The sequence below is a fragment of the Dermacentor variabilis genome, chromosome 1 (genome assembly GCF_050947875.1).
Source record: "Dermacentor variabilis isolate Ectoservices chromosome 1, ASM5094787v1, whole genome shotgun sequence".
Classification (NCBI taxonomy): domain Eukaryota; kingdom Metazoa; phylum Arthropoda; class Arachnida; order Ixodida; family Ixodidae; genus Dermacentor; species Dermacentor variabilis.
Window position 1 is genome coordinate 196,540,886 of NC_134568.1, and position 23,803 is coordinate 196,564,688.

Genomic DNA, 23,803 nt, shown 5'->3' on the forward strand with positions numbered 1-23,803 from the left:
GTCCCTTTGGGCTGTTTCTGTGTAGACAGAGAAAGCATTAGTTTGTACGTATTCATGCTTCTGTAACAGCATTTATGGTCTTACTTACGCAGAACTTATTAGCGTCTGCGTAAAAAAAAAGTATTAAACGAGGGGGAGAAGTTGCCTGAGGGACCGTCAGTTCTTTCGACTATATATTGAGCACACTTATCCGAAACTTAACGAGGCATTGTCCGGAAGATGTATCAGTAGGCAAAAAACCGCGAATGTCACAACCTTTGTTATAGCACCACGTTTCTAGTTACTCCTCCATAGTTAATTTGAATTAATTACATGCCATTCGGGTTTGTGCTTTTCTGCCCTAATGTTTGATTTTTTCAGTGCCTTGATCTCATATTCAGTGTTCTGAATACGCTACATTAAACTGCCCTACTACATAAAGTTGGCATGTTGGTGGTGCCAATATTCTGGCCTCAATCAAGCCTAAGGCAGAGTTACTCGTCCTTTATCGTCTTTCAGACACTGCGAGCAACGCCTTATACCCGATGAAAGAACCTTATTTTGTTATTATTTGGGTTCGGGGCGTATGAAGAGAAAAAGTAATTCCTCCGTTCAAACTACGAGCTCGCAACCGCCTTTACCGTGAAACAATGCTTCATCTTCACAGCGTAATCTCCTCGCGTGCATATTATTAGTGTGATGCTTCCTTATTCGAAGTGAGCTCCCTAATTGGCCTAAGATGTATAATGTATTGTTTATGAAGAATTACAAGCCGATTATTCGGACGTTCATTTATGACAAACCAAAGAATTATCCAACAGCCAGTCGTTTATTTCCAAGTTCTTTGGCATTTTCGCATTTTTAACAGGCCCACAAGCCCATTTTTGTGCTTAGTCTTGCTCGGATCATTATGCACAGGACGCCAATCGACGTTGTCACTGTGGTCACTGTGTCACTGTGGATGTGGTCGCTTTTGAAGGCTGTAGCTGAGTTCGTTATTAAGCGGTCACAAGATGGAAATGCGTTATTGCACGGGGCCAACAGGAAGGGTACCGCCCTTACGACCAGGGCCATCCGCCTCCGTGGCCACCGCCTCCTCCACCGTATCCGCCACCACCTCCACCGTATCCGCCACCGCCGAAGCCGCCACCGCCGAAGCCGCCACCGCCACCGCCTCCGAAGCCTCCGCCGCCGCTCGAGATTGTCGTGTACGTCACCACTGGCTTCAGGGCATGCGACACGGTGGCCACCGGCTTCGCCACGTAACTGACCACAGGCTTGGCGACGTACTTTACGCTCACAACGGGCGTCTTGACGTACGAGACGGAAGCTACGCCGATGTCATCTCCGCCGCCGCCGCCACCACCACCGAAACCGCCTCCGCCGCCGAAACCGCCACCACCGCCGCCGCCGTAATCATCGCCCCCGTCATCCAGAAGACCCGCAGAGGCGATCGTCGCTACGGCGAAGAGGACGAGGACCTGGAAAGAAGAGGGCAGATCAATGATACCGCGTGTGGCGCCCGCCAGTCACGCTATGCGGCCAAGTCGAATTATATACCTGTGCCAGAAAGCATATACACCGCTCTTTCCTGAAAGCACTGCAGGAAGCAATAAAAATGCTACAGGTAGCACTGTAATAACTCCATAGGCTTCTTGGTAGTGTTTTGCTTTTTGTGTTTTGTATATAGTTATTATCAAGCGGTTTCTTATGTTGCTATATACCTTGACCACAAAGTCGGAGTATGAGTTTCTTGCCCAGCTACCTCATGAAGCGAGTGCAGACTATGGTCTGCACAAACTTTCATCCGCATTAGTGGAATCGCGGTGACTGGAAAGAGTTCTTATATTTTTAGCACTCGAGAGAAGAGAATTTCAAGCAAGAAAGTTTCTAACCACGAAGTATTATGTGTTGATCTCACATAAGCCATTCGAGCTAAGTCGCTTCCACCAGGTCCTATACGGCGCCCACGTTGCCAGAACTGGCATGCTCTGTTGCTTTGAAACTCTTCCTCCTTTACACAGCTTCCTATGCGTGTTACTTTCATGTACCGCTGTGAGTGCAGCAAAGCAGACCGTGTCCATTTTTACTTTCTTGTGTGAGCTCCTGCGCTAAATAGAGATTTCTCGCTGACGTATAGTCTTGCACGTTTAGTGCCTATCTCTCGATTTTACTCCTTGCTTTGCGCAGTCAATGCATAAGATCCCCGAGAAAGACTTCCTGCTCTTGCGGGCTTCATAAACATTTCCGTGCATATTGAAGAAACTCGAAAATATTCTTAAGAGGGTTTTATAAAATTGATTTAAGAGGCATGAGGTCAGTTATACTGGGTGTATTACTCCTTACAGTAAATGCAATTTAGGATAGAAAAGGGATGTAGTTGGCGTTTATTGTACAATATCTAGCCACTGAAATATGGCATGAAAGGCATGAATGAGCGTAATTACACGTGCTACGAGATAACCGACACGTCTCCCACGTAACTCGTCAATCCCACTTTAATCGCTTCAAAGCAGTTAATACGCAACATTTTCTGCTTCCTGCATTTTGCATGACATCATTCGATTTCGTAATAGTCCTAGAGCGACCACAGCAATGACGATCGCTAGGAAAAGCGACCTGTCAAACCTACTACACTTAACGTAGCTGCTTAGGCAAGCGTCGCCGGCAAAGCGTAACACGTTGGAGAGGTCGTTATCATAACCAACAAGCAATGGCAAGAGGCGAACAGAAATGACAGCTTACAGCAACGAGGTCACGGAACGCAAGCCGTCACTTAAGCCACCGGCGAAAGTTCTGAGCTCTATAAATGAGGTTGACCAATACATGATAATGAATGCACTATATTGCACTGTATTTTAAGCTGCTACATTTGGCAACTATATATTTGAAGTGCGCAAGATGTAAACACTGTGGGACACTTAATCCTTCACGTGCCTTCTTGTTGTGCCATTTTCTTAAACATGACCAGATACCTAATGTGCTCGATAACTCCAAATACAAAGGTGTGCCAGCTGGCCACAGCATTGCTGTCAATCAGTATGCTGCAACCTGCACTAAATATTAAGAGGGACCACGAGCGTTCATGCTGTACTTGTACATCCAGCTGTCAGGCACTTCACATCCATGACGCAAACCCGTCCCTAACACGTGCGCTTCGCTGTCTACTCACCGATGCTCGCATGGCTTCAGAAGCAGACCAGTGCCGACTTGCGACCGGATTCAGCGCCTTTTATACAGAAGACGCAACTGCTTGGAGGAAGTGGGGGCATGAAGGAGAAAGGGGGGGTCGCGTGAGCAAACAAAACATAACGCAGGCAGAGGCTTGTGGCTCGTCTACGGTCATTATGAGTCCCACGCGCTGCGTGGAAGCCCCGTTAAACCACTTCCTGCATGAGAACGATTCAACGGGCTAGTGACCGACAAGTCACAACCTCAATCGGATGCCAGAGATTTTTCAATAACAAAGACGCTTAGCCGAGAACTTTCGCCCTAATGTTCTTCTCGTGGGTCACTCTCGGCACCATGCACAGCCGCCTTGCGTTGGACACCGCCTCCAGGGCCTCCAAGTAGCCGATTGTTCGCGCATGAAACAAAATGCCCACCCGGGTCCACCCTCAAAACGCAGCACCAATCGCTGGCTTGTCACATATTTTTTTCACAGCCATTGGTCGTATAAACTCGTAAATTAACAATAGCTTTCAGTGCAGACGAGTCGAAACTGAACTTCTATGTTTAATAGTCAGTTTCGACCAGATTTTTATTTAATCCTTATCTATCAACCTCCACTATAGGGCTTCAATAGAGACGTAAACAGACGTGATCTGCTCTGTTAAATTCCCAGGACTGCTTCTGCGAGCCCGATATCAGCCCGCTTCGTATTCATCCGACTTGCACGCCCCTCGTCCTCATCGTCCCTTACGATATTGCCCTGTTACGTTACCCATTTGCTGATCTTTGCCTGTCCGTGGAATGCTGCCTACCTTCCAGAGTCCTTGGAACCGCTGACACCGCTGACCATCTACAAAAGCCTGGAAGTTGCCTCAGCAACCTGCGAATTCCCGGTTTTGGTTTGGCCGCTTCCCAGCATTGGAACTGCACTGGTGCTCTGTTTCTACAAGACAGCTAAATCGACAGGGCCAACAGCAACACCGCCTCTAAATTGCCTGCACCCATACGCGCGGGCTATATAGTGGGCGTGGGAGAGCAGCTAGGATACAGACGCTTCTAGAACCGTTACTTCTCGTTACCCAGGTTAGTCAACCTTATTTCCTTCATTCTAAACCAGTGCCTGCGGCTTATCCCATGCCCACATGTTCTCTCAGTACTTGCTGTTGATTGCGTGAATGTAATAATGTTGCTTTTCATGTCGGGGGACGTTAAACTCAAACCAGGCCATCGGGAAAATGCGACGGGCAACTCTAAAAGCGAAATATTAGCGGCAATTAAATCGCTCGCCAGTACAATGGAATCCCGTCATGCAGAAGTAATGTCGACTTTTAACGTAGTGTAAGCTAGCCGAAAGATCCTTGAGAACTGTATGTCCCATATTACCGTGAGGCTAGCAGCTGTTGAGGTCAGAGTAGACACGCTATAAGGGCTTAATGATTCTGCTGAATTTAGCCGCGTAATTACGGAAGCTGTTCAAGGCAAGACTGCCAAGATCCAGTCGCATCTCGATGAGTATGAAGACAGGTCACGCCGACACGATTTAATTTTTTATGGATTTCAAGAACAATCAACCGAGGCTTGGGCACAATCCGAACAAGAAGTACAATCATTTTTAGCAGGTTCCCTTTCCTTGCAGCTGAATGAAGAGGCCATATCTCGAACACATAGATTGGGACCTTTCGCTACAAGCAAATGCCGACAAATAATTGTAAAATTTCTTTCTTCCAAGCCAAACAGATCTTATCGCAAAAATCAAAGCTAAAAACGACCTGCGTTTCTGTGCAAAAAGATTTTTGTAAGGCAACAAGACTATCTCGGAAAAAAGCTTTTAGAATTCGGAAAAGGCTCCGGATCATTTTATAACTTGCGCTATAACAAAATATATGTTAGCAAGAAGGGCTATGTTTATTGTTCACAAACTCATCGTGTGTGCGAAATTCAGCCCACCTTATCAACCCTGACAAGTGTCAATGACACAGCAGGCTTTTTAAACACGTCTGCTACTGGTCCTTCGGAATCAGCGGCCGTTGACGCAAAATGTACTCGTGACCTTTTTTTTCCTCTTCACGAACATTAGAAGCCTTTTAAATAAACGCGACACCCTGTCTTCTCTGATGGATACGTGTGGTGCAGATGTCATCATCACTGAAACTTGGTTGTCAGGTAGAATTGATAATTCTGAACTGTTCGATTGTCAGCGGCATTACAATGTTCATAGGCAAAATCGCTTCGGGCGTTCGGGTGGCGGTATTTTGATCGCTGTTGCGGATGACTTATTTTCTTATGACGTTTGATAGCCTCAGAGTTATAATTCTTGTGCACGTGTATTAACATAAACCATAAAGAGAGCATTTTGTGTGTGTGTGTGTGTGTTACTGACCACCCCAATCAGCAAGCAGTTTTTTTTGTGTGTGTGTGTGAGGACCCTCATGACTGTCTTAACAAAATTGTTCTCAAGTTCCCAAACGCACCAATTTTTATTTTGGGCGGTTTTAATTTCCCTGCCATATCATGGATGGAAGCCTACCCTGCTGTTATTACCTCTTCAGAATAACTAGCCTTCGCCGACTTATGTTGAACGTTCAACCTTTATCAACTTGTAAAAGAAACAACTCTCATTACAGCCTCCCCTGCCAATTTACTTGACCTTGTACTAACAGCCTGCCCTGATTCCGTTTCATCCCTCACACTTCTACCTGAACTGAGCGACCATTAAGTTATCCACTTCACTGTGCCGTCACGTTCAGTGCGTCTAGTATTCGAGTTTACAAAAAAAGAAATTAACACTGAACTAGAGGCAGTTGCTGACGTATTTTTGCCCAGATTTTGGGAGCGCTCGCTACACGATAACTGGTCGCTTTTTAAAGGCGAATGAAAAGCCCTTACTGAAAAGTACATTCCATTTCGAATAACGTGTTCTAAACGTTCACCGTGGTTCAATATTTCATTGAAGCACTTGGTAAACAAGAAACCGTATCTTTCATCACTGCAAGTAAACAAACGCGACTGATCCATGCTTATCATGATTTGGCATCTGAGTACAAAATTGTTCTTTTCACTGTGAAACCCAACTTTTTTCAGGACACCCTGCTTCAATTGCTGATTACTAACCTGCGCAGATTCCAGACCATCCTTGATGTGAAACCAAAAGAACGCATCATACTGAAATGTAACCGCGGTGCTCTGGTTCCACCGAACCAATCTTGCACATTATTAACCAACATTTTATTCATGTTTGTCAATTACTGCCGGTTACTTTTCCCGACGTACCTTCCCTAGACTTCCCATTGATGGATGATATGATCATTGACTGGGAAGGAATCTCCAAACTCGTCGATAACTCTAAAATGTCATCCTCTTCATGTGTTGACGATAGTAACAAAAAGCCCCAATACTTGTTCTTCTCTTATGCTCTCAGAGATTTTTACCGAACCTTTGCAGACTGACATGCTCCTCGATGACTGGAAGCTGGCCAAGGTGGTTCCAGTGCACAAGTCTGGTTATGGGGTTCATAGTGTTTAAATTACAGATGAATATCATTAACATCAATTCCATACAAATTACTTGAACATATTATCTATTCTGCCCTCGTCATTCCCCTTGAAACCAATTCCTTTTTTTACAGACAATCAGCATGGGTTTCGAAGAAATCATTCTTGTGAAACGCAGTTCATCGCTTTTACTATAGTAAAAGCGATGAACGATCCAAAGCTATAGCTTTGGATCGTTCCTACATCGTTGATTGTACATTCATTGATTTCGCTATAACATTGGGTACCGTGTGTCATCCTCTTCCGCTTCTTAAACTCTGTAAACTAAAGATAAATGACGCCGTATAAAAATGGATGGAATTTTTTTTTTACGTGATCGCACTCAGTACGTGACAGCCAATGACCGTAACTCTAATCTTTCATCAGTAAGATCGGGTGTTCCTCCAAGGATCTGTACTAGGACTTCTCTTCTTCCCAATCTATATTAATGATCTTCCTGATCTCTTAAAAGCCCCTATCAGGCTGTTCGCTGACGACTGTGTTATATACAGAGAAATTTATAACCCGTCTGATACTAATGTTCTTCAGGATGACATTAATAGCATCTCTGCATGGTGCGACACTTGGCTCATGAAACTTAATATATTCAAATGTAAGGCAATGAAAGTAACACGAGTCCCTACCAAAGCGAATCCGCATCCGTATGTTCTTAATGGCTCTCCTTTATCCTTTGTCTCCGTGTACAAATATCTTGGCGTACACATCACCAGTGACCAATCTTGGAACACGCATATTGAACACATATCTACCAATGCTAATCGCATGCTTGGCTTCCTTCGCCTTAAGTTTTCAGTTGCTCCGCTTGCTTTAAAATTGCTTTTGTATAAAACGGTCGTTCAAACTAACATGTAATATGCGTTTTCCCTATGGCACCCTAATATAAAGTCATTGATTAATACCATAGAATCTGTTCAGCTTGTGCTATTTTGACTAACTACTCTCGGGCATATAGTAAAAAGTAAAAGAATGGTCTAGGGTTCTTTTCATAAAAACGCTATGACGAACGAAGCCTTTTCCCTGCTCCAAATTACCTTTCATCCTGCATTGATCATCGATTCAAAGTAGGCATTCTGAGTTGCAGAACTAACCAGTATTTTTATTCTTTCCTCTCCAAGACCAGCTCAGACTGAAACCACCTGCCCGCCTGCATCGTCTCCATTACTGAACCTGAAGCTTTCAAATCTGCGCTTCTTCATCGTCTATGTTAAAACTCTCCTTTTTTATTGATTTGTATAAATGTGTATCACTCCTATCTGTAACACCTTAATGGCCCTGATAGTAACCAAATAAATAAATAAATAAATAGGTTTGTTAACTGTGCCGTCTACGAGCGCTCGGGGTCCGCCGACAAGTCAAGTGAAATCAAAATATCAGGTTTATTGTCCCAAAGCAGCACACTGGCTATATGAAAGGCGCCGTAGTCGGTGGCTTCAAGTTAATTTTGGCTACCTAGAGTTCTTTAAAGTGCACCTAGATCTAAGTACACAAGGTTTTTGCATTCCATGCCCAACGAAATGCGAAACGCCATAGCCGCTGCACCACCACGGAAGACCAAAAATTGATTGAAAGGGCGATCTTTAATAATAATGATCATTCATGTGACTGTTAGGCTGAACTGACAAGTGCTGCTGCTTACCTTTAGCAAGGCAATACATCCGTGCAGCAGATGTCCTGGAATTGCCAGCAAAAATAATTACCGTAAGCAGCTGATGTTGCTGCCGTCAGCGCGCACACAAGCTCGAGTAAATGAATTGAGTGCAACGCACAACACACACCAACGCTAGCACGTGCGCACGCACGCGAACGCAGCGTGCATAACAAAACTTCTGTGGCCAGATGATAGTGCAGCGTTCAAATGGTCATGCACATCAAAATACGCACAGTGAAAGGTCGGGCACTGAAAGCTCAATGGTCGGGCCTGTGCAGCAAGACTAAGAGGAAGACTGACTTCCGTGAAAGAGCAGCAATAGGGAAAGAAGAACTTGAAAGATTGATAGATATGGCTCGTTGGCCCCAGAGAGACAGAAATAGAAAGAGAAGGGGAAGGGATGTTAACCAGAAGGGAAAATGCGGTTTGCTATCCTACGCTGGGGAGAGAGGGGAAGGGCAGGTAAAGATATAAGAATGTAGAGAGCGATAAAAAGGAAGCACGGACGCGCAATCACGCCGAATGTGGGACTGTCCTCGTTAAAATTTACAGAAACGAGTGGTCGTGATCGCGATAGCACGCTTTGATCAAAGAGCGTTAACAGAGGCAATAATTTTAGAATGCCGACCTCATAAGCCATCGCCGCGGAGTCTCCTCGTTCTCACACTCGTCACATGAGGCGTTGTCAGCCCATCCGATTTGGAAAGCAAAAGACTGTAAATTCCACTCCTAGCCATATTTGACGGAGCATGGTAGATTCGCTTCGGCAGGGTCCAGCTGGGATGCGAAGGCAGAGAGGAAAGTCCACGTATGTTGCCTGGAAAATTCGGGGTGTTACATATAAAAGAAATTTCATCGATGATGGCGATACTGCCTAATGCGAAATTTGAGCGCAGCTCTATACGTATTTTCATTTCACGATATACTGACGCAAAGAATTTGAGAGAGACATGTAGCGAAATCGGCCATCGTCGAAAATCTGATCTGCGGATCAAGCCAGTCGGCTTTTATACGTGACTCGTCGAAGCTTCCAGTGTAATCGCTGATGCCGCGTGGCTTCCAGAAAGTACTACACAATTCGCGTCCCGCTTACAATGGGATTACAAAACAATCGTAACCTATGACAATCGAAATAAGCGCGAACGAGACCAAACCAAGTAAACCAAACAAGCGCGAGCGAGAGCTGTCGCGAGCAGGCGATAGCACGAAACAAGCGTACCGACTGATACCACTTACGAGTACGCATCGAGCAGTTAGGCGGGCCCATATGCCATTAGTTTCCCGATCGCACGTCACTGAAGGGGCCGCTCTCATTGGTCTCCGCCGTTCGCGGCTCGCTTCTTTCATCTGCCGCTCCGCGTTCGCTCATCTTTTCGCAGTGTTCGTTCACTTGCTCACGCCGCCGCCGAAGCCGACGCTCGTCGTGGGAACGGGCGCCTAGGAGCTGCGCTCTAAAACGTGATATCTCGAGCGAGCATTCGAAGTTTTCTAACAGCATCTGTCTTTGATAACGGTATCGACTCCTCTTTGCTGCCTTGAAGAGCAGATCGAGCAGCGTTATCGACGCGTTCGTTACCTATGACGCCCCAGTATTTTAGAAGCCACTGAAATGTCATGTGGTGTCCTTTCTCAGCCAACGCATGTATTAGTTCTGTAATCTCGAATACCAGTTCTAGCGGTCCGCACCTCGGTAATGATAGTAAAGACTGCAGTGCTGCCTTCGAGTCAATGCATATTGACCATTTTCGAGGTTGTTTTTCTGACCAGACAAAGTGCAGCGCAAAGAGTTGCAAGTTCCGCAGCCGTCGATGCCGTTGGAGTGACACGCCTTGAAACTGATGGTGGTTGCTCTCGCTGAGAAAACCACGGCTCCAGACGAATACTGGAGAATTCATTGCTGATCCATCAGTATACATATGTACGTAGTCGGCGTGCCTCTCATGCAAAAGGAGCAGAGTTAGTTGTTTAACAGCAGAGTGATGCGGCAGCTGAGCAGCAGCTCGGATTTTTCCGGATTCCTGGTATGGTAAGGTGCACTGCGGGCCGAAACAAACACCATACAGGAATCGATGGCTTAGTTGCGTGTGTGAAGCCTGATGGAAAACTGGTGTAATAATCAGAAATCGTGTCACGAAATGATGCCTGCGGCCTTTTTGACGGTAGTGTTGCAAGATGATGGAAACGGGCTAGGGCAAAATGCCTGATGTGCCCTCTCAGCACTAATGTGCCCTCTCCGGACGATATCAATAGTCGGCGTTGTTGACGTGCATTTTGGCAAACCAAGGCAAACTCTAAATGTCCGAGCTTGCATACCTTGTAGAGCACGAATATCTGTCCTGCAAGTGTTGGTAAGTTCGAGAAAACTGGTTCTCAAAAAGCCTCGAAAAAGTTACCTGTGCAATTCCAACTTTGCATGCCACTGACATTCCCAGATAGTGACCGCAGATTCGGATCATGAGACTGAAATAATCAGAAGAATAATAACAGGCTGGGGTGCGTTTGGCAGACATTCTCAGATCATGAACAGTAGGTTGCCATTATCCCTCAAGAGAAAAGTGTATAACAGCTGTGTTTTACCAGTACTCACCTACGGGGCAGAAACTTGGAGGCTTACGAAAAGGGTTCTTCTTAAATTGAGGACGACACAACGAGTTATGGAAAGAAGAATGATGGGTGTAACGTTAAGGGGGGGGGGGATAAGAAGAGAGCAGATTGGGTGAGGGAACAAATGGGAGTTAATGACTTCTTAGTGTAAATAAAGAAAAAGAAATGGGTATGTGCAGGGCATGTAATGAGGAGCGAAGATAACCGATGGTCATTAAGGGTTACGGACTGGCTTCCAAGTGAAGGGAAGCGTAGCAGGGGGCGGCAGAAAGTTAGGTGGGCGGATGAGATTAAGAAGTTTGTAGGGACAACATGGCCACAAGTAGCACATGACCGCAGTAGTTGGAGAAGTATGGGAGAGCCCTTTGCCCTGCAATGAGCGTAGCCATGATGGTGATGACGATGATGATGATGATCACGACGACGACGACGACGACATTCCCCAAGTCTTTCCATCCAGAAACTTGAATACATGGGAACTTGCTGTCAGGCGCTGTTTCATGTAGGTCATGTGCGGGTTCCATGAAAGATCTCTATCAATGATTATGCCAAGAAATATGTGAGTTTTCTGATGAGAAATGATCTGATCATTTATAGAGATGGCGTAGGGTTTCGTTGGTTTTCGATTAAATGCCACCAGTGCACATTGGCCTAATAATATTTCGAGCTCTTTGCGCATGAACACCTTTGTCAAAGTAGCAGCTTTTTGAAGCCTTGCACGTATCTGAGGATGTTCAAACCCGAAGTCCATACACACATGTAATCTGCATACATTGATATCTTGATCACTACTGGTACATGTTCAACGAAGCCAGTTAGTGTGAGGTTTGAATAGGGTGGGATTTAGCACTCCGCCTTGAGGATCGCCTCGGTAGGTGTAGTAATTGTGCGGTGCGGCTACCGCCAGTACACACAAATAACGATCTCATAAATAGGCAATTATAAATTCATTGAAAAACTGGACCTCCAAGGCCAACCATCTCAAGAGCATTGATAATAGCCTCATGAGGTACGTTATCATATGTCTCTTTTACATCTATGAACAACGCTGCAGATAATATTTTATGTGGCTTTTGATTTTCGACGTAAGTTGCGAGATCAACAACACTGTCTGTTGATAAACCATCTCGTGGGAAACCAGCCATACTATTTGGAAACATGTGGCGTTAAAGGAACTACTCCAAGCAGGCAAGGATCATCCTCTCCAGTACATTTCCCACGCAGCTGGCCAGCGCTATTGGGCGGTATGAGGTGAGTTCGAGTGCATGGGACTTGTCCTGATTCAGGAGCGGGACCGATCGGCTTGTCTTTTATTCTTCGGTAGTCGTGCCATCTTGTCAGGATACGTTGTAGAGATCTCTGTAGAGTTTCACAAGACGCGGTCGGATATTCCATCTGGTCTCGGAGATGAAGAACGCCTTTATAGAGAAAGAACCACGTCAAGCTCCTCCATTGTAAACTAACGATCCGTGCAGCAGTCACACGCAAGGCGGATGTCACTGAGACTGGAGAGCCTAGACCGTTCGCTTGGCCAGCGGTCCTCGCACATAAGTCTTCCGTGGCATCAATATTCAGCTGCCTTTGGAAGAGTGCCAGAGCTTTGAATGGGAAGCGTTCTTCAGGGAGGCAACGCAGAACATGTGTGGTTCAAAGTGGCTTCCGGGGGTCTAGTGACTGGTCAAAACGTTGACCAACGTTTAGATGCTTATCTATCTGCGCGACGCTGGATTTTTTTTTTTTCGTATGGCTGTCCTACAGTCATAAATGGGCTTTGTGCGCCGGTGTCGCCGCTCCGTACAGCGGCGGAGCGCACGAAGTCGATCCAATTCTATATCTAAATCTGTGTGCTAGACGAAACCGTGAACGTGCACGTGGCTTCCCGCATTGTACGCTTTATTGTTTCCTCTTATCCAGAGGATAAGCCCTCTCGACCAGCCTCTTTCACGGCATATTTAGAAATGCCCTAGTCAAATAAACGAATCGGGTTCCATGGAGAGAACCTAGACATCCATTTAATGATAAGACAAATGGAATCACTCCGTGGGTCTCGACATCCAAAGAAGTTACACTGACGTTTCACTTCGTGAACACGAGTTACGCACAAGGGTATGGGGGCTATTCCCTTTTTGTGCGTTGCGCGTAAAATGTTTTAAAAATGCTTTGATTGTGTGTAAGTGTGGCGGTTTTTTCAAGGATTATTTCCTTTTGTATGTTTGATGGCTGTTTTCGATTTTTATGAAGTGTAAAGTGCCAATAGAAAAGATGGTAATACACTATAAAGAAATGCACAGTCTTTATCAATTCAATCAACTGCTAATGTACTATTCACATTATTCCATTTCGCCTTGTTCTCCTTCTTCATCTTCCGGAGTCTCCTGGGCACGCCAAGTCCGCGCCTTTTGCCGTACTTCAGCTCGCGCTCGGCGCTCGGCCTCTCGATTACCAAACAAACCCAATCGTCCATAACGCACACAGAACCCGTAGCAACTGCCAGCGGAGGTCAATCCAGCGCGCCTCCGCCTACCCTTCTCCTCCGCGATACCTCGCCTTCTTTCTTGTTGTTCGCTTCGCTCAACGCGACCTAGACTAGACTTTCCTCTAGGTGGCTCTGCTTTGCCGCGCGCTCTAAAGCACGCTCAGCGCTCTCCTCCGTACTTTCCCCAGCCCGCGATTCTCTTCTCCACCTCCAGGCGCCTTCCTCCTCTGGCGCTCGCTTCCCTCGCGGCGACACACATAATCTCGCCGAGTTCACAGACGGGGCATGTACGCTTGCGCATAAAGCAATTTAACACATCTGGTGAAAGAGCTGGATACGAAAGTTAAGTCAAGATAGCTGCCACAATTCACGCCTAGTAGGAACGTTTCTCTGTCGTCATTCAAGAGTGAAAGGCCGCGGTTGCAGGCGAAGGTTGCTAGTCTTTGTCCTTTTGCATTTGTCCTTGTTCTTTCCCATGACATATACCGCGCATTAAAATATCCGGTGATGACCCATGAAGCATGACACACCGTCAAAATGCCAGTTAATCTTTTGCGATCAAAATTACTTGAAGGGGATATATAAGTGCCTGCAAGTTGAGTTTGCCCTTTTTACCTGTTAGGCAAGCATATTGATTGTCATTGTGAGGCGGAAAGGATTGGCGAACATAGATGACATCACGACAAATAAAAACAATGACTTTGCTGCATGCGCCAGTTGTTGGGGCCATGATAGCTTTGTATGCTGATAATCGGAATAGTTATGATACATTAGTCTCACAGATCACAATTATTGGGAACATAGTACATAGAAACTGACGAAAGTCAATAAGGCATGACTTTAGTCCTGTTGCGTTCCATTGGATGACTGATGCTGACTGACCAAGGGCACATGCAGTAACGAGTTTGGGCAGATCCCCTCGACATGTCCAAGCTTGAAGCTCTGATGGCATTGAAGAGAGTTTTGTACGAATTGCCGAACTGTTGCCGAATTGTTGGAAGTGACCAACTTTCACACGAGAGTGTGCAATCTGCTTTGAAAATAAGTTTGAGTCAACGCGTGTTTCCAAAGCGGCTCAATTGCTGGTATGACGAGGATAGGCAAGTTCGTGTTGGGAAAATAGCAACGTGAATGTTATAGGTTACACCCGCATTGGATGCATCTCCATCTGGATATAGAAGCGCACTTTGATGCCTCATAGCTTGGTGATTTGTTGCAGTTTTTTCAGCGCCCTTCCATTGGAAAATCGATTGCGAAGACATCTTTTTTTCCTGCTTATTCGGATTTCCCTAATTTGATTCGGCACGACACCCTCCTAGCAAAGAGATAGTACTTGTCTGTTCAACAATCGGAGGTTGCTTGAGTATTCCTCGGGCAGGAAGATGATGGCGTGAGGCCAGCGTTCAGACCTTGGCTTCAGAGTTTCCCTGCTAGTTTGAGTTGACGCATTCGCGCTGACATTCCTCCTTCTAGTCCTTTCTCTGCGGACGGAGATGAAGCTTCACTCGACACGGAATACAGCTCAGTGTCATTGGTGGGCTGAGCAAGCTTCCTTTCTTCCTCGCGGAGGGTGACCTTGGTGGCTTCTGGCCAGGCGGGCCTCTGGATGCCTCCGCATCCACATCCACAAGACAGGGAGAAAGGGCGCCAGTAAATTCCGAAGCTTTCGCCAAAAATCAGAAAACACAGACTCATTCTGGCAAGAAGACATTTCGCCTTCGTCTTAGATATATATATATAATATATATATAAATATGCAAATAAATGGAAACGAACAGAAACTATAAGATCACTGGTTCAGATATTTGGGGGGGGGGGTGGCTGCTGTCTGTCTGTCGCAAGTAGTCTCAAGATGTGTGGCATTGTGGTCGCCAGCTCGTCATGACCCGGGGCTAGTGCTCCGCGAATAATTTCTCCTTACGTAGTGCATTACAGACGTTTAGCGTTCCATGGAGTATTCGTTCATGTTTCTCAAAACAGAGCGAGGTGTCAGTAACTCTTTCATGGTGTCGAATCTTGCACTTAACCCTTTACTTCAGCAACACTAGGTAATGGTGGTGTGGTGGTGGAAGGGTGGAGTGATGGAGAGGTGGATGTGTGTTGCAGCTATAGGCAGTTTTATCCTGTTTAGCCTGGTGATAAAGGCTGACAATGGCTCCGCCTCAGTGTCCCTTACATTTTTACAGTGGTATGTCACAGCACATTAAACCAGTCTCCTTTAGGAATGCAAGAAGAAGACATTTATGCTTCATGCGGGTATATTGAAGATTTGGGTCACTTTCCCCTCTTTTGGCGACGATATGATATTGAAGGCATGCTACATAGAACTACCCCTTTCGCGAAATGGCCTTAGCCTCTTGGCTCTTACTTTATCTTTCAGAGCGAGGAGCCTGGGTCATTCCTGATTAGAATTGTGTGAGTTCTTGCACAACTACCACACTTCGGTGCATGGGGGTAGTGCCCAACGCGTCATATATGCTAAGTTGTTTTTGTACCTCAGAATTATCGTTTACCAGTGAAAAAAATGAGAAAACACCCGTATACTCAGATTTAGGCGAACGTTAAAGAACCCAAGGTGGTCCAAATTATTCCGGAGTCCCTCACTACGGCAGCTGTCGTCATTCCATCAAAAACCACCACTAACAAGTTGAAAACACCTCACTTGAAGACGTCGACGGCAGCAGAACTCGCCGCGCTTCGAGTCGCACTACACTTTATTAATGACGAACCAACATACAAATGCTCGATTTTCTGCGACTCGAAGACGGCACTACAGTGTTTATTGTCAGCGTTACGGCGCAGTCCGCATACACAGTTGGCATTTGAAATCACAGAAGCCATACACCACCTGACATGAGAATGGACACGCAATAATTTTTGAGTGGCTACCAATTCACTGTGGTATCATCGGTAATGAACGTGCCGATCAAGGTGCTCGTTCAGCTAATGCAGCAGCCAACCCTCTATCAATCGCGCTGTCTAGGACAGATGCTGCAAGGATACCCCGCCTAATTGCGCGCCAATTCTCTACATCAAAGTGGAATGAACCACATTTTATGCATGCCCGTCCATACACCCTGGATCCAACCTCAAGTCTTCGACTTCCACCAAGTCTTCCCCGAAGAGACGCGACCCTTTTGTGTAGGCTATGGTGGGGCGTTGCGTTTACCCATGCCTACGCGTTCCGCGTGGGGATGGCCGACACCGCAGCATGTGGCGAGTGTGGTGACGCGGAAACGATTCGTCATGTTCTTTGCCAGTGCGCGCAGTACAGTGTGCAGAAACAATCGCTTTCCGTCGTGCTGAACCAGTTGGACGACCAGCCTCTGCCAGAAGAAAGAATTCTGAAACATCGGGGCCACTTGACATCGCATCAGAAGGCCGTGCAAGCGCTACTGCGCTTCTTGAGAGCGACCGGCCTGTGTGAACGCCTACGATTGGAACCTTTTCTTTTACCAGTTCATTTTATTTTCTTTCGTTTCCACATTTTTTTCTCATCTCGCTCTTTATTGTCTTTACAACTCCTATATCCCCTACCCTAGCGCAGGGTAGCGAACCGGAAACTTCCTTGTTTTTCCTATCTTTTTTTTTCTCTCTCTCTATCGGGCACGTAAAACCTCATAATTTAAATTTAAGAATGAGAAACTTAACACATAGTCTATAGTAGCGTATTTTATACGCTGGAGCGAGGGAACAGCTGTGTATAGTTCAGCAAACGAATTAGATTAATTAAATACTATACTAATCGGGTTATACCTCAATTAACATTCTATTCTCTTTTTGCACAAATGTACTCGTGCATGGCTAGAAATAAAGGTCAACAAGTTTTTCTAATTTTCCTTCTCGTGGAAGTGTCTGACCATTACAGGCTTCAAATCGTAAGGCAGTATTTTCGCCTGAAACGCCTTTCATTTCGGTCAATAGAGAGCCGCTTTTGTAAAACCGCATGGAACGAAAACATGTGTCATTAGGCTCGCTAATATATTTGCAACCGTAACACCCACGCGCCTCACTTTGGTATCGTTGTGTAGAGGAAAGAAGCCAACATTCGATCAAGATGGCACCGTTGTCGCGCCACGCATGACGCAACCGGAGCCAAATTTAGCCTCACGCGTGCAGATTACAGAGGCGTAGCTCGGCAGTACGCTTGTCGATCTGAGTGGGTGTGGTCACGTTTGAGAGAGCTCACTTTGCCATAGCAGGCATAATCGATGGAATTTAAACCGGTGCTCATCAGGAGTCATAAGGGTTACAAGTGTGCAATTCGTTACAGAAATTTGACGGTTTCTTGGCCATGGAACCCCTACATTCGACAAGTATAGGGCCCATAAACGGGGCTAAGAGACTCTGGCAGCAAGAAAGAGGAATGCCAATCCTCGCCAACCCTCTTTGGTCACGGCGGAACATGTCCGTCTCCATAGGGAGCGTAAGCGCCGAAGATTGAGGCAAGCGCAGGATCCCCAACCATCTACGAGCGCGGCGGGCAGTCTCTGGCGTCTCGGAAGCCACTAGTTGGGTGTTCTACACAGCCCACCCCCATCGCCACCGCCTCAGTGTAATCGGAGTGAGCGCGCAAAACAAACGGGCCCAGTATGAATAGGGAGAGAGTATGATTGAAAAATTAGACCGTAAGACCGCTACTAGATGTAACATAAGCTAAGCATCTAAGATTCATAATGCGTGAATAAATGTAAGTTGTGTGTTTCGTTTCGCCATTTCTGTATCTTAGTGCCCGTACGCTTTCAGCAGCACGCACAAGACGTTTAACGAATCCCACTACGGTTGCCTCCCCAATACAGCATATCCGATTTTCTTCTTTTTTTTCTTTTTGTTGACTGTGTTAAACAGTCATGAGAGACATTACAGGTCGGTATATCCCTGCAACGTCCTGGAAACAAAGCAACAAAGTGACAACCATTCCACTCTGGGAAGATAGCTTGGCAGCTACAGTCAAAGCTCTCAAACGAAAAGCAAAATGCTTTCGCTGTCATTCCATCTTCCCAGCGTGGAATGGGTGTCATTTTTCGCGTTGCAAGTCTGGCGTCATTGCTCGTTCGGAGGTGCCCGGGCTCGCGATTGTCGTTTTCGTTCAGCATCGCGGTAACGTTCTTTGTCGGTGGTCGTTTCGCGCCGGCGCCGTTTACGTTCTAGTTGTTGTTCCCGCCGGCGCTCCTCGTACGCATGTTGTTCATCGGGTGTACGAACTATACGTGTCCACCCCATCGATAACGCACCTGCGTTTAGCGCCGATGTCTCTCCTGCTTATATACTGCGATAACCTTGACGTCACGCTGTTGTTTACGGCGAGCGTTCTAATCTGTTCCGCATTTTGACACCTCCGCCGCCGCATTGCACCCGTATGGGTTTGTTAGAAATCGCTAAGTGCGGTTTTGTTGCCGGTCGCCGAAAAAGCTACAGGAGGTTAGTCATATACAGTTTTCGCTGTAAAATAAGAAAGAAGTTCACGAATTCGCGTGGGTCCGAAACAAGAACCCCGTATCTCTAAAGCCGGTGCATTATACCGCTCTCTTTAACGCGCTTTACTTAACATATTTAAAGCATTTTCAATAGTGGTCCACTTGACATACCATAAAAGGGATTGCGTAGAAGCTTGGAGCTTGTCCTGCTGGTGTAACAGGTATAATTTATGATTTCAATGCTTCATTTCGGCCACCGGTGCGCCTAGCAATATTTCTGCAATGCAGCTGCCATAAGATTTCGCTCGGTGGCTTCGATTACTTATCATGCGCGAGTATAGCTTCATTCTGTAAAATACTTCCATTTGGGCTTTTGCCACGACATAATCCGGCCTAGCCCACGTAAAGCATGTATACCTAACAGGATTATCACTTCCTTGCAGTGACATTCGGAAACATTGCCGTATTTTAATATATAGATAATCTTTTTATCACCGCGTGCACTATGGCCCAGAACAAGTAAGTACTAGTATCGTAAAAAAAATCATGCTGTAACGTTTGCGGTACGGGGCACCAAACCACAATCCCCTGGCTTAACAGAAATAACTTCTGTATGAAACATAAAAAACATATCTTACTGCACTAGAAACAGGATACCTTCATAAACGCTTGAAAACATCGGAACCAACGCCAGCGCTCCCCACACTGCGATATGCCAGGTATTTTTTTCTTTGTTTTTTCTAGCTGCACCGAATTTTTAAAAATTGCCTATGGAAGATAGCACAATTCTAATCATTGAGATAAGTTACTCGATGAGTCAGCCATTAGTTCTTTGCGAAATCAAAATGGTTGTTTGAATAATTAGCATAACTACGTTAATTACTTTTCTAAATAATTATTTTTCGGCACATATTTAAATTTATGAATTGTAGCCGGTGAATTTGTAAGGCGCATGCATTTGAAACCAGCTAAAGAAACGCCCTGTATGGGTGGGTGATTCAGCAAATCAACGGCTTCCCAATAGAGCTGATCCCGTTTTGTCGTGATTAGATACTGCTATGAGAACTTATCTCGAAAAAAAATTGAAGTACCGGCGCCAATTCTATATAAAATGGAAATTCATAGCAAGGGGGAATCATTTCTGCAGGGGGAGCCAACATGTTGTGTAGCTCGTCTTTCCGGGCGCATTCCACAACCGCATGCATTTGCGGAGGGTGGGAGTTGCGTTATGGGTTTACTCTCCGAATTCGTGATATCTTTAACAGGTCCCACTCAATATATATCACGTGGAAATATGAAATCCCTTTCGTGGTGGAAATTAAGCCTTGAATGTACCCAAAGACCAACTAAGCAAGCAACACCTCCTCTTCGTCTTCGATATCGCAAAGGAAGAAACGCGCAGTATATAACTTTACTGCGCTCTACAAAATGTTTTTAACAGGAAGCTTTAGCTCGAGCCCAACTCCAACGCGGCCTATTCAAATACATGTAAAACGCAAAAACGTTTTTCTGAGATAACCCCTGGACCGATATTAATGAAGTTTGTTGCATATGAGAGAGAAAGTTAAATTCTAGTGACTGTTGGAAGCATAATTTGGATTTAGGGCCTGAATTTTGTTAAAAAGATTTTAAAGTATTCGACCATTTGAAAAAAAATAGAAGCACGAAGTTTACAAATTAATAACTCTCCATCAAAAAACAGATGTCGCGATTCCGTAAACGGCATCCATTCGATCATTCAAAGCGGACATATTCGATATCTCATTTTACATTTTACGTGAATTTGTTACGTTGGTTACAAGGGTTCTGCAAAAGTTGTATTTCTATATTACTAAATTTTTTATATTCATGTCTAACACATCAATTTTGTCCGATTTAGATGTACTATTAGATGCAATTCATAGAATTGTATTATCCATTTTTGTTGAGTTCCAGAGTAAACATGATACTTTCGTTTTTTGAAAATTTTCGAATTTTGCCAATATTTAGTAAAACATTGACGACCTAACTCAAATATTCGAAACCAACAGTGACTATATTTTCAGTTTTTCTTTTAAATGCAACAAACCTCGTCAAATTTGGTGCCGTGGTTGCCGAGAAAAACGAATTCTCCTTTTACTTGTATTTAGATAGGAACACTCGAGCTAAAGCTTCCTCTTAACGGGTCACAGCAAAGGTAGCATACAAATGTAAAATTTCTTCTTTATTTATTTACATATCTTAAATGCACACAAGGCCAGATTAAGCAATAAACAGAGCCTCTCGTAGTCTCGTCTCGTGCAGCCATCCCTGGCACAAGATCGCGTGACTCCCAGATGAGCGATGGACACTAAACCTGAAATTGGATCATTCTCAAACACTCTCCCTGTATTTTAAATCATTTTATACGTGAAATTTTCCTTCCTTTGTAAACCGTAAGTTGTCATCACAAATATCAGCCTCTGTACAATTAGACTGTTTTAATACTATTTGTGCAATTTCGACTCTTTTGCTTAATTGCTCAGCTCACCTCTTCCATAATGACCAACCTCTAACTACAGGCTACATCGTCAATTCCCCGTACAGTGTCAATCACACAGACTCGGCGGTCTCGATTTAATGACTTCCTGCAATCTACCCATTCATATGACCTATATCATCCCCAGTCATATAACCTCGGCGACTGTCCTGTGTGCATTCTTTCTGTGTGATGCCCTCAAAACGCGCCGTTATAACCATGTTCCATATTACCTAAAGAATGTTTATCCAAACAATAGTCAGTATTGTTGTTCGCTTCTCGCTTCACTTTAGTTGAATTCCAACCAAAAAAAAAAGAAAAAGAGAGAAAATGACACGCTGTTATTTTGTACCACCTTATTGCATTGCCCGAAAAGAAAGGTGCGTTGTAATTTTACTTTCCTAGTTGGCAATATGGCTTTAACAGTTCAGTAACAGCCCCCTCTCTGGATCCGCCTGGACCTTAAACCATGCTGCAAAATACATCGCCGTTCCAGCTAACAGTTTCCCAAAGGCGTGCGTCAAACTGTCCAGGATGTTCTTAACTGTTACGCCAGTGCATTGTTTAGCAGATTTTGTATGTGCATATATAGAAAATGACGCTAGCTTTAGGATTCCTATTAAGCAGACAGGACTTAACTAGTGCTCGGCTTCAACTTCTTAATTAGAAGATGTACTCACACCTTAATAATTGAACAAATAATTAGTGAGTCTTTTTAATTAGCCACCTGGACATTGTGCATTGTCGCGCCCCTTGCAGGTCCGAGCTTGCGCCATGTGCTACGGAAGTTGTGAAGTCGTTGTTGTTGTTGTTGTTGTTGTTGTTGTTGTTGTTGTTGTTGTTGTTCGAACTGAAACAAGCGCGGTATACTGGGTGCTCGGGAAAATGTGCTCAAAATGCAACAATCTAGGGGAAAATAGGGTCGCAGCTTGGTAACGCTGTGGCTTGATAAAATGGGCGAGGTCGTGGCTTGGTAAGGTCCCTCGGTTCATGCTCGCCCGACGGAGAGACGTAAGCAGTGACGTCACCCACGAGCCTCTGCTGTTGAAGTGATAGTTGGGCTGCTCGGCATCTCAATTTCAGTTTTCTGAGTGAAATTGACTAGAATTTATTGCACTGCATGCGGTATCAGCTTTTTAGGTGTCCGGAACCGGTTGGGAACTCCGAGAATGACGATCGTCAAGACTTGCATTAAGATCAGTTATCTGACAATTTATGTTAAAAACATTATTTGCCTAATTTTCATAATTACACGTCTAAATGCAACGTCGAACGATTTTTATATGTACGCTTCTGTAATAAGTGCAATGCCGCGGAAATCGCTTTCTTTATTCGATCTTACCTATGTTTAAAGAATTTCGAACTAATCTTCAAAAACAATTTGTATTTGTAGTACAAGGGACTCTGGTGCCGCCGTGGTGGCGTATTGGCTATGGTGTTAGCCCGAGGTCGCAGGATGAAGTCCTGGCCGCGGCGGCCGCATTTCGATGGGGACGAAATACACAAACAACCGTGCCCCGTGCATTGGGGGCAATATAAAGATCCCCAAGGGGTCAGAATTATTCCGCAGTCCCCCACTACATCGTGTCTCATCATCTGATTGTGGTTTTTGCACGTAAAACCCCAGAATTTATTTAAGGGTCTCCGGTAATAACCTACTATCATGTTAGCGGGAATGTGGAGGTTTTCAGTGTTTTACTCACGGTGAACCCTAGCTAATCTCCTCTCGTCAGTACTTGCCATTTCTGTTGGCCGACAACAAAACAATGAAAAGATCGTTATATTTCAGCACAACCACACAGTTTTGATAAATGTGGCCATGGTTCACGATTGCTGGATGCAAAGATGGCCGTCTACTCATGAAATGCCAGGAAGGACGGCAGACGAGACTTTTTTGACGTTCCTAACTGGCAAAGCTAACAACATCTTTAAAAAGTTCAGTGAGAGTTAATCTGCAGGCGTCGGAATGCAAACAATATGTTCTCGGCCCAACTATCCACTTACAGTGACAGTCAAAGATAAAGAAGTTAGTCTAATTGTACAACACTTCTTGCATTCGTAGGAGCACCAAATGCTACAAAATGAACACCTTTTGGCGATGTTATAGTCAGTGTTGAACTTCTCAATGCGCACAGCGCGATTGGTCTTCGTTCCTGACTCCTTCGGCGGCACAAAATCCAGACCCCCTGTGGTCAGTTTTTAAAGAACGCGTTTTGGAGTAATTAGACAGATTATTTGAACCGTGTTAAAGATATGCACCGCTTTCTTAACCAAAACTCAAAGAAAGGGTGTTATTGCCTATAGTTGTTCCAATCTATTTCAATTTTATTTATGCCATTAGCACTCCGTGATTGGTCAAATGTTTTCACTTCGTCTGTATCACGAGATGTTACAAAAAGTGCGAAAGCTCCCCATTTGATGGGACGTGGCATACTGATTATGCATAGTTAGGCAGAACAA

General features: G+C 45.0%; 1 protein-coding gene across 1 annotated transcript; it reads right to left on the bottom strand.

The window, feature by feature from the left end:
* Nucleotides 1-861: 861 nt before the first annotated feature.
* On the bottom strand, nucleotides 862-1,508 carry LOC142557583 (uncharacterized; the record flags this gene model as incomplete). The annotated part of the gene is made up of 1 exon (XM_075669570.1): nucleotides 862-1,508. A coding segment is annotated over one exon (471 nt), but the record flags the coding sequence as incomplete, so codon positions are not given.
* Nucleotides 1,509-23,803: the final 22,295 nt, after the last annotated feature.